Source organism: Pantherophis guttatus, chromosome 5 (genome assembly GCF_059756535.1).
Source record: "Pantherophis guttatus breed Tessera chromosome 5, ASM5975653v1, whole genome shotgun sequence".
Lineage (NCBI taxonomy): Eukaryota > Metazoa > Chordata > Lepidosauria > Squamata > Colubridae > Pantherophis > Pantherophis guttatus.
Window position 1 is genome coordinate 57,173,245 of NC_142067.1, and position 12,457 is coordinate 57,185,701.

Sequence of the window (12,457 nt, forward strand, 5' to 3'; positions counted from 1 at the left end):
CTCCCTCTCTCTCCCTCCCTCCCTCCTTCCCTTCCTTCCTCTTGCACACACAAAGTCTCATTTCCTCATCCATGCAATTCTACAGTATCCTTTTTTCCCTTTCTGCCTGCCACCTCCTGTTCTTAGATCTGACTCTACAGGAATTAATATTTAAGCAAACGTCTTGGTAGTATCAATGAAAGCTTTAAAAATCCTATTTGACAGATATATGTAAATATTTTGTTATTAAACTAATAATATGGGTTCTCATAGCAAAATAAAAAGACTGTTCAGTAACTACCATATCATTCAAATCACATAATAAAAACACAAGCTATAAATCTCTGATATCATACACAAGAGGACTGACATCTAACCAAATGTGAAGACTTTCACAAGCCTTTAAATTATCCTTTTCCAATATGATGACCTCGAGATATGATAGTATTGTAATTCCATGCTAATTTTGAATGCTAGGAGTTATAGACCCAAAATATATGGGGAAGTATTTAATTTTTTAAAATATAACTACACACAAATTTAATATCTTTGTACAATATTAAGCAATGAAATTGGATATTAACTAGCACACTTGAGTGTAGTCTTTTCCTGCTTTTGGTAGAACTGTAATATAGGCCTGATTAAATGCTGCTGCTTTCCTTTATGAAATATCTCATCAGACAATTCACAGGATTTTGGCAGCAAAAAATCTTTAAATGTCTTATATCACTCAGTGGGGATCCATCCATTCCTAGTGTTTTACCACTTTCCATTTTGAAAATTATTTCTTTTATATCCTACCTACCTGTACCTACAAAGAGAGGAGCAAATAAAATTTATTTTTGTGTGTCATCTAACTTTAGCAAGTTAACTTTATTTTAAAAGGCCTTTATATCTTCATTTCATACATTCTCTGATTTTCTGCCTAATACTGGATAAAATTTTAAAAAATGGGCTTGCTGAACATAAACTTGATAGTATAATGGTATTATATAACTCTATATAGATCCAGGTTTAAAGGGTAATGTGACTCAGAATATACACGAATGCCCACTTAGCATCTATTGGAAATACTTTATAGAAGCTGCATCTTTTTTTGGATCCATGTGACTACCCTGTGCCACTGATGCTTTCTTTAGGGATCTCATAGGAAGAGCTAAGTGCATGTCCATACATGCTATTCTCAGGCATACTAGTGAAGACCACCTGGAAGTTACAACTGGACTAGAATACAGTGGCACACATAATGTGCCACTTCCTCCCAAGTGCAATTCAAATTGATAGTCATTAACTTTAAAGTTCTACATGGTACAAAACCAGGCCATTTGCGAAGCTGTCTCTCCTTGAAGGTATCAGCCATCCCAAGCAATTGGATAGAATGGGCACGCTTTAGGTCCCTTCTCTGAAATACTTTCATCTAGTGGGACTTAGGAAGTATGCCTTTTCCATAGCTGTCCCTAACTTATGGAACACACTTTCCTGGCAATGTGACAGACCCCACCCTGTTAGCCTTCCAGAAAGCAAATAAAACTGCAGGCATTACAATAAAGAGGTGGAGCCTGCAGAGAGTTGTTCGAATGCCCAGGAAGGTTGATGGAAGTGCGAGTTTCTAGTTTTTTATGTTTCTATGATTTTTATAATTTTATTGTTGTGAAAATTGTTTTAAAATATGTGGCCATACACATCTTAAATTAATTAGGAAATATATAATACTTAATTTGATTCTATATGAAATCATAGAAAGTCTGAAAGAAATTTACTGTACTGTATGATACAATGAATGTATGCTGTCTGGGAAACAGTCTCTGAAAAATTTATAATCACAATGACTTTTAAAATATTGCCTGCATGTATGCTAGCATTTTTCCTTAACAGCCCAAAATGCTGCTTATTTTCTGCATCATGAACTATAACATTATATATAGCAGTTTCTTACAACTTTTAATATATATATTTCAAGAAGAAAATATATCATTAGGTTTCAATAAATCAGAACTTGAAAACTTAAATAGCTATGATCTTTGAATTAAATATTTTATTATTATTATTATTATTATTATTATTATTATTATTAATTTAAATATAAATTAAATTAAATATTAAACATGATTTAATATTCAGGTTACAAAAAATGCAGCGTAATTGGTTTTTGCGTATCATGCTTTAAAATGTTTATTCTCTGTTTATTATAGTTGGATGATTAATGCAGCATTAGGTCCCTGATGGTTAAGTTCTGTAACTCTATTTTATCTAATAGTTTTAAAATAATTATTAAAAGGTCATATTGTCTCTATCAAAAAGTTTGTCAGTTTGATTTGAGTAGCCTGAAAAAAATGAAGACAATGAATGACTTAAAAAGCATTAGAACTTAATCTTCTCATGGTTTTCCAGTGCTATAATGTAGAAATAAAGAGGCAAAATTGTTTTGTGCTAATAAAACTAATATGCATAGATATCTCTTTCCCAATACATTAAAAAAGGATTTATTAGTTTGTCATAAATTACTGTTTACGTAAAAAAACAAAGCCTCATATCTTTATTTCATTGTTATGCTTTGCATGGTTAAATATCCTTGAAAACAATTTCTCTGCATACCTGCCATCCATGATGATAAACATTGTTTAATCAGAGCCACTTTAATTGCACTTGAGTGTTATGGAAAGATTTGAGTAGATAAAATTGTGGTGCCCTCTACTGAGAAGTAACCATTGTTTCTTAATAACTAATTGTTTTAACAGTTCAGTCGTGTCCGACTCGTGGTGATTTTATAGGCAAGTGCTCTCCATGGTACTCTGTCAAGCACAGCTTCTTTCAGTTGTTAGAAGTTCATTTTTATATCAGTTTTGATGATATTAAGCCAGCAAGTTCTTTGCTTGCATGTTCTTGATCCACTAACCATTCCTAGATTTTGACATCTCCAATGAATTTGCACATGTGAAATGATCAAAGTAAATCAGACATAATCTTATGATTTATATACATAAATGCATTGATATGTTGAAAAACGAAATAATAGTTTTATAATTAAATAAGTTTGATTATCAATAAGTTTGATAAATGTGTGAGTGTATTATATCTATATACATACACACATATAACATATATCAATATCATATAATACATAATATCAAACTTATTAATCACAAATCTTCCTCATAGAGAGGCTTTTATTTTATTAAGTTATATATATCATACTGTATGTTTTAAGTCTATTACCCTGTTTCCCCCAACTGATAATAAACCCAATTGGGCTTTTGAGCGCATGGCAATAAGGTCAAGCACTTATTTCAGGGTTCAAAAAAATATATAAAACAGGGTCTTATTTTTGGGAAAACACAGTATATATTCTGAATTCATTATTTATAGAACAACTAAGTTTACGTAGGTAAAACCTGGCTAGAAAGAATATGTATGTGTGTGTGTGTGTATATATATATATATATATATATATATATATATATATATACACACACACATACACATATACATACATACATACATATATACATACACTGCTCAAAAAAATAAAGGGAACACAAGCAGAAGACATCCGAGATCTGAATGAATGAAATAGCCTTATTAAATACTTTGTTCGTTACATACAGTAGTTTTGTGTTCCCTTTAGTTGTTTGAGCAGTGTATAAACTACTGTATGTAAAGAACAAAGTATTTAATAAGGCTATTTCATTCATTCAGATCTCGGATGTCTTCTGCTTGTGTTCCCTTTATTTTTTTGAGCAATATATATATAAAATAATATATATATAAAAATAAATATGTTTTCTGAGGTTTTCGCTGGTGTTTGTATGTAGGTCTTTGGTTATTTGGGTTTTCTCCCGCGTAAGATTGGAAGTGTCTTGGCGACGTTTCAGATAATCAGAGAAACCATCAAGGTAGAAAAACGCCCACACAGCATGAATAAACGAGATGATACCTCCCGCCTACCAGCCATTTGGAAACCCGCCCCTATTGACAAACGAGTTCCTAACACAAAGAATGACACCAGACTCACACTCACGAAAACCACAGAGGATGTCACCACCACACATCCACGCAAAAAGCAAACCAAAACCCACACCGATGATGAGGCACGACCACAAACCAGAAGCCAGACCACAGCTGCATCATTAGCCATTTTAAACCCCTCCAATCCATACATGAAGCAAACTGACACCCACCATGAAGATGTAGCACGACCACAAACGCGAAGCCAAACAACAGCAACACAGCTCACCAGCTCAAATCCCCCTACAACTCAGACTAACCCGAGCACAACCAAGCCCCCACCCAAATAGAACACCCCCCCATCCAATCAGAGCACAGCCAACCCCCCATCCAATCAGAGCACAGCCAAGCCTCCACCCAATCAGAACACACCTCCACCCAATCAGAACACAGCCAAGCTCCCACCTAATCAGTTCACACCCCCACTGGCAGTTAAAAGGAAGAAACAGCTGTGATCACACATTGCTCCTGGAAGCACGAAGCCGAGAACACCAGCCTGAAGATGACGAATGAGACTTCGTCGAAACGTCGCCAAGACACTTCCAATTTTACGTGGGAGAAGACCCGAATAACCAAAGACATATATATATATATATATATATATATATATATATATATATATATAATGAATGTTTCAAGTCTATATATATATATATAGACTTGAAACATATGATGTTGGATCAGAGTATGTCTGACAAAGTTTATTAACAGCCAAGTCCTAAGTGTATCAAGCTAGTAATATGCGAAGGTTCCTAGAAGAAACATTTGTTAATGTTAATGTTTTATATTTATGTTTTTATCATATTGTAAGCTGCCCAGAGTTGCTTTGGATAGTGAGATGGGCAGCATATAAATTTAATTAAAATATTTTAAACTGAAGGATATATTTTAAAATGTTTTATATTGATATAAAATCTAGTAGATATTTTTCTGAAGCAATTGAAATTTGTATCAGTTAATTCCACAGATCAGTTATACCAGAATTACATATCATAGTGATAGCCTTGAAAATATTTATGTAAAAATTATAATCTCTTCTGTGCCAACTCAGAAATTGAAATTAGCCAGCTGGAATTAGTACTGAAAGAGCAAATCCAACTATTAACCTGCCCAAAGTGGAGGTTGGTTTTCTTTTAAAAGCTGTCTCCTAATTCTTTCCCACAATTTACAGATAAGGGGAAGGTCATAACTAACTGTAAACCAGATGCAGCTGTAAAATTAACAGATGAAGATCTGAGAAAATTCTTGGCAATGAAAACTTTGGTAACATTTCCTCAGAAGGCACAGTTTCCTTTTGAGAGAACACCAGTTTTCTCTTCCACAGAAGGCTTAGGGAAGAGGTTAGCAGATGAAGAGCCATTTTCTTCATCCAGTTCTGAATCAGACTCTAGCTCTGATTCTGAAGATGATGACTTCAAAGAGAAGCCGCACAGACAAAAAGAACCCTGCCGGACAACTGACAACAAGCAGTTAGAATCCGATATGATAAAAACTGCTTCACAACAAAGGTCTAAAAAAATACATTTAAAGAGCAAGAATTTAGGAATAGTGAATGCAGAGAGTCAAAAGCCAATAGAAGCTTTGTCTGGAAGCCAGGAAGTATCTCTCTCTGAAACTGATCCACGGAGAACTCCACAAAATATATCACAAAATCTGGAACAGGATGAAAACATTACAAAGAAAATGCAAAAAACTGAGATGCAAGAGAGAATTTTTGAAGAACCAGGGCCTGAAGTTTCAAGGGAAAGAATACCAGTGATAAAAACCGCCCTGAAGGAGGAGATCATCCCAGAAGTAGAAGTTCAAATTGAAGAACAAAGCACTCCACAGGGTATCACTTTATCTTCTTCTGCATTAGTTCTGTTGGTTGAAAGGATTTATATATATTCTGTCCTATATTCTGACTTTCCCGTTATTTGAAGTAATGTCTTGAAATGTTTCTTCCCGCTTCCTAATGTACTTTCCAAAGAAGGCCTTTTCACATTGCTGATGAACTGTTATACTCTTTTACAGTTATGTTCTCTGGTTCTCCCATTAAGCTTTAAAGGTGCTAATGGAAAATTTGGGGATGGGGAGGAAACAACATTCTATTTTTGCTACTGTTTCTTGTTTGAAGTGTTAAGGGAATTTAGAACATTCAAAACTGTGATGACCACATGAAAATGTCTTCATAAAGGAAAGGAAAATTTTGACCCTACTTGCTAAAGCACAAACTTTTGAGTGACCTGTTTTCAGACTTTTCTTCTATCTGCATTTGCTCATAGCTTAATGTTGCTTTTTGTTTGAAACTTGCTGTTTATGTGGTACTTTTCACTCTTTTTCACCCCTTGAACCTTTTGATAGATACATAAATCAGTTCTGTAAGGAAGCAAATTTACTTTGACCTTCTTGGGATGTGAAGAAAATTAGTGCCTGTAGGTTAGCAAAGATGTCACTGTTAGTGATTGAATCATTATGATGCATGTTTGCATCAGATAGTTTTCTTTTGGCTCTCTTGCTATCTGAATTTTCATTCTCTTTCACTCCTTTAATATTCTTAAAATATTCTTTTAATCACAAAATACCCCAAATAAATCCCTAAAGTGAATATAATTTTCTTCATATTCTAAAAACCTTCCCATGAAGCTTTCTCTGTTCATTTTTCTAAATTTTAAATTCTGTAGTATATATCAATATGATTTTTAAGATCTATTATTTTCAATAATCTATATCCATTGATAAACAAAGAGAAAATAATAGATACCAGTTGTAGTATGAATTAACAGATAAGAAACTTAAAATTCAACATGCATGTCAAAGTGATAAATATTATCAAAGATTTTGCAGTTTAATACCTAACACTCCCCACCCCAAAATCCTCAATTATTTTGAGTTCCAGAAGGGGGCAGCAGTTCCTGGAAAAATAATGGCAGAAAAGACATGTCCTGGCTCTCTTTCAGTTTAGCTTGGCTAGTCTAGAAAATTGGAACAAAGGTTCAGAGAAGGTAAAATTTGAAACTTCTAAAGCTGGCTATAAATAATAGTCTATTAAAATGCAATTGTATATAGGTAGCATTGATAATATAACTAAAAGCCATAGATAAATATTAATAGACATCCAGCTGGAAACACCGTGTTTCCCCGAAAATAAGACCCTGTCTTATATTTTTTTGAACCCTGAAATAAGCACTTGGCCTTATTGCCATGCGCTCAAAAGCCCGATTGGGCTAATCAGGGGATGTCTTATTTTGGGGAAAACAGGGTAGTACTGTAATTTACAATTATTTCAGTGGAAGAGGCTTAAACAATTACTAAATATTGCTATAGAAATACAGTATATTGAACACTGAGGGGTATATATCCAATATTCCCTGTATATTTACATTTATATAAAATGTTTTAAACACTGTTAAGGACAGAATTATTGGAAAATAATTCAATTGTATTGTAAAAGTATACAGTTAATAAAAGAATATAACATTCTTTCAAGACATTAAAATCCTCTGTCCAATCAATATTAAAAATCAGACTGAATACTTAATCTATAAGGAAAGTATCACTAAGAATAATTGTGTCTATCCAGAACATTTGAAGCTCAAATTTTGGATTATTATCCAGGCCTTTATGATGGTATATTATATGTTATCCTTTAAAATTATTAATTTAAAGCATCACTCCTTTGATAATTTATGATGAGGCAGGGTAGAGGGCTAATATGTTGAGTACAAAATTGAGCTATATAAATTAATGACAAAGGTGTTCTACGATTGAGAACGGGAGATGATTAGTTTCATGTTACAACCAGATTCCAATCAGTGACTGGATTCATATCATGCAAAGTAAATGCATGGTTTGTTTGGCTTTAGCTTTGTACAGTATGTGAACATATCACTATAATTTTCAAGCAGTGTCTTATGACACTGTGGCTTAAGTTTTGCCCTACCTTTATATTCCACCAAGTATTCAAAGTGGCCAACAAAACAAAATAAAACACAATTAATAATATAGATAATAATTTCCATTTAGAATGATACATAAACCAGGCTTTTATTGCTCATTCAGCAAACAGTAGCTAAACAAATTATGGCTTCATGTCAAACCCAGGGGTTTTATTAAAATAAAATTTCTTTGAAGGGTGAAGAACATATTTGTAGCTTTTGTGAAGTAAAAGAACAATTAGCATGTTTAACCCTGTTTATCTGTATGATGTAAAAACTCCTTTGGAAAGATATGGTTCTGGATTTATAAGAGAATATGCATGTTTTGGTTTATATTCTACTGCTAGAAAAACAAACCATTGGCTTGCCTATTTGATGGTGGAAGCTAATGTAAAATAAACATTGGAGTTTCAGTTACATGTTAGGAAATGCTCATCCCATGTATTTTGGTTTATTCCTGATTTTTGTTTTAAAACAAACATATTGATAATCAGTTGCAATTTAATACTGGATATTCAAATTCTCTTTAACGTTATTATATTCTTGACTATGTGTGAAATGTGGATATGTTTATCACACATGTAAATCATGTACTTTTTACTGAAATATAGCTTGCTTTGTGAAGAGAAGCTACATCTTTCCTATACTCAAACTTCCCTGAGGGAAATCTTATTGAATTAAAAAAACTGTTCATTGATCAACATTTCATAATCATAAGCCTATTTGGTAACTTTTATGTCCAGAACCTGTTCTATGTCACTGTGTTTTCCAGTTACATACATTCTATCGCTAAAACTATTTGGTATTACTCTGTCTTTCTTTTAAGCTGTCTTTCCTTATCACTAACTTTTATTCTAGCAGCTCAATTCCCAGCATTGCCATCTTATGTCATGTTCCATCTCTGTTGTGGGTGTCCTTTTTTTACTATCTTTTTCTTCAAAATTAAAGTAAAATCCAATTAATTTCTGGGAGGTTTTTTTTTTAAGGATCTACTTCTCTTGTAGCAATCACCAACCCCCTTTGTTGTTTATATTTTTTTCTTTAGCTTTCTGAGTTAATATAGCTAAGAAGAATATGACAAACAGTTAAGAGTGTATAGTTACTTCTTTATATTTAAAAAAGAATTATTTTATTAAATAGCTGAAAATGGACTATAAAAATGTTGATTTATATTTCAGCATATCTGTAGTCTATCAATATTTACCTTCCCCAGCACTAATATATTCATAACCCTATCTGTATGACACACAGAAGCTTTCCTAGGCAAGGGTTCTGACTCTCCTTCACACCAAATTGGGAGAAGGTACCTTGCAATACTTTGCTGTGATTGATAGTTCCAGTCATCATGTATTTACCCTGCTTACCCAAACTTAGCATCATTCACAACTGAATGATATGTTTAAGTCTTGAAAGTATTTTTTTTTTACAACTTATCAAGCTCCGCACAGGGATCATAGTTGATAGTAATAACTTTCAGTGTTAGTAATACATCTGCATTTGTATCCAAACCTGATTTCGCTAGGAACTTTGTTTCTGTTCTCTGGGTTTACAGTATTTCTTTTCTTCTTTTAGTGGCCAAGCCATCACCTGAAACGGCTCAAGAAACATATGATATTTCTACCTACAAGAACCTGCAGCACCATGAATATCAACCATTCACTTTTGTGGATTTTGATGTCTTGTTGTCAAAATTCAGGCTGCCTCAGCCATCCTCTGGGAGGTTATCTCCAAGACACTGAACTAATTGTGGGAAACAAATAAATTCCGACAAAATATTATGCTTGTGGATGTTATAAATTAATATTAACATTAATTCCTCAGTTATTGCTGATTTTATGACAGATTAGTTCTAATAATTAATGATAACTTGATAATTCCCTTAGTTCATGCTACTGTGCAGTGTCATAGCAGGCGGGTGATAAATATCTATGTAATCCTGGTTCATAAAAAGCTTAGTACCACTTGCTGAAGGATGTTATTTTATCCTAAAGTAATATATAATGAATAATGTTATTATAAAAGATATAAAAGTAATTGGCTTTATGTTTTACAAAGCCTGATTCTGAGTATGGATAGCTGACGATGGGTTGCCTGCCCTAAAGTAAAGAGAATTGGCATGTAAACACTGTTCCCTTAATTTCTATATGAGATTTAACTTGATATAGAAAATTGTTTTGGAGATGAATATCAACTTAAAGACTTGAATAGGGGATTATTGACAACAGCCTGTTCTTTCCAAAATTTGCAGCAAAAGCTCTTGCAAACAGCTGAAGAGGCATTTCTAGGAAGAGTTGTTTTGGATTCCACTTTGCCAGATCAGGTAGAAATGAAAAAAACAAGAAGAAATCAGTTTCTGCAGTTATTTGATATATTAAAAAAGAAGAATGTATCTACATTTGTCTCTTAGCAGTGCTGATATACCTCCTTAATATGACGCCATTATGCCCTAATTTTTCAACCCCTCACTTCTAGTAAACATAATTCTGGACTCTTGAGATTAATTTTCAAACATGCTTCATTACTAGTTTTTTAAAAATAATTTTCTCTACAGCAAACAAAAATGTATTTTGTTTCATGTGATATAAGCATGATTTTAGAGCTGTGTTCATGCTGAAATCTTAGTTCTTCTGAGGGTGTTTTGTTTTTTGCTTAATTTCATATTTCTTGAAATAACTGAAATAGTGATCATTGTAATTAGTACAAATTTAAGAGCCTTTTTATAATCCAGTTACTATTACTCACTTTAAAAATGCTTATTAGTTTCAACTTTATTACATAGTTAAATTGAACTCCTGCTGTTCTTTTGTATTTTGTATTTATCAGTTTTTAAGCATCTGAACATCTGGGTCAAATCAGAGCTTTAAGATAAACATAGTTAATTGCTGCAGTTGAGATCTAAAATCTGAATTATCTAGCAGTTAAACTTAAGTCATTTAAGTAAGAAAAACGTTGCAAAGATGTGTAGAGCATAGAAATATTTTCCCCAGAAATTGTTAAGAACAAGACCTGGAAAAATGGTCAGGATCCCACACTCTTCAACACAAGTAGTCTTCAACTCACAGCCATTTGTTTAGTGACTGTTTGAAGTTATAACAGCACTGGAAAAAAAAGATGATTGTTTTTCACACAACCGTTGCAGCATCCTCATGGTCGTGATCAAAATTCAGACAATTAGTAACTGGCGTGATAATCTTTTGCAACCTTCTGACAAGCAAAGTCAATAGGGAAATCAGATTCACTTTTCAACTATGTTACCAAGTTAACAATTGCAGTGATTCACTTAACAACTGTGGCAAGAATAGTCATAAAATGGGGCAAACCTCATTTAACAACTGACTTGCTTAGCAGCAGAAATTTGGGGCTCCGTTATGGTCATAAGTCAAGGGCTACCTATAGTCAACTAATAGGTCAGTTCTTATGAGAACCTAAAAAGACTTTTGGAAGGTATGTCTGTTTTGTTTAATTCTATCCCATTTCTTTGAATTAAAACCAACAAATACAAAGCATTACCATTCATACCCCCATTATTAATTATGTATGGACAAGAGTGCACTTAGTATTGAATTTTTATTTTAATTTGTGTTTAGTTCCATCTGGGGGAAAACTAATATGCAAAATCTAATACCAGGTTTCCAAGTGTGTTTCACATGTATATTTTTGGGAGAGATTGAATATTCACATTATCTAATTTTGATTTCAGAGCTACTTCATAGACGTACTACATCTAATTATACTAAATATAGTATATTTAGACTTCAGCAAGGCATTTGGTAAGCTAGAAAAAAGTGAGATAGATAGCATCACCATCAGATGGATTTGTAACTGGCTGACAAACTGTACTCAACAAGTAGTCCTTAATGGTACTACGTCTACATGGAGGGAAGTAAGCAGTGGGGTACTACAAGGTTCCATCTTAGGCCCAGTACTCTTCAATATCTTCATAAACGACTTAGATGAGGGAATAGAAGGGGAACTTATCAAATTTGCAGATGATACTAAGCTGGCAGGAATAGCCAACACCCTAGACGATAGGCTCAAGATCCAGATGGATTTTGACAGATTTGAACACTGCCCTAACTAACAAAATGAAATTCAGTGTAGAGAAAAGTAAACTCTTACACTTAGGCAAGAAAAACCAAAAGTACAGGTGTAGATTGGGAGAAACCAGGCTTAATAGCAGTAACTGTGAGGGATCTTGGTGGACAACCAATTAAATATGAGCCAACAGTGTGTAGCGGTAGCCAAAAAAGCCAATGCAATCCTAAATTCCATTAACAGAGGGATTCAATCAAGGTCATGTGAGGTACTAATACCATTCTAGAAAGCCTTAGTAAAACCACACCTAGAATACTGCATCCAGTTTTGATCACCACACTATAAAAAAGATGTTGAGACTCTAGAAAGAGTGCAGAGAAGAGCAACAAAGATGATTAGGGGACTGGAGATTAAAACATGAATGGTTACAGGAACTGGGCATGGCTAGTCTAGTGAGGAGAAGGACCAGGGAAGACATGATAGCAGTGTTCCAATATTTGAAGGGCTGTCACAGAGAGGAG

The 12,457-nt window shown here is 33.6% G+C and overlaps 1 protein-coding gene across 1 annotated transcript in view; it reads left to right on the plus strand.

Annotated features, from left to right (window-relative positions):
* Positions 1-9,679, plus strand: part of NDUFV3 (NADH:ubiquinone oxidoreductase subunit V3) — a 17,456-nt gene extending 7,777 nt beyond the window's left edge. The window contains exons 3-4 of the mRNA XM_034423928.3: positions 5,156-5,815; positions 9,474-9,679. Of these exons, the coding sequence (XP_034279819.2) occupies positions 5,156-5,815; positions 9,474-9,640 (827 nt within the window). The 3' untranslated portion in view covers positions 9,641-9,679. The remainder of the gene's footprint in view (positions 1-5,155; positions 5,816-9,473) is intronic.
* The last annotated feature ends 2,778 nt before the right edge of the window (positions 9,680-12,457 follow it).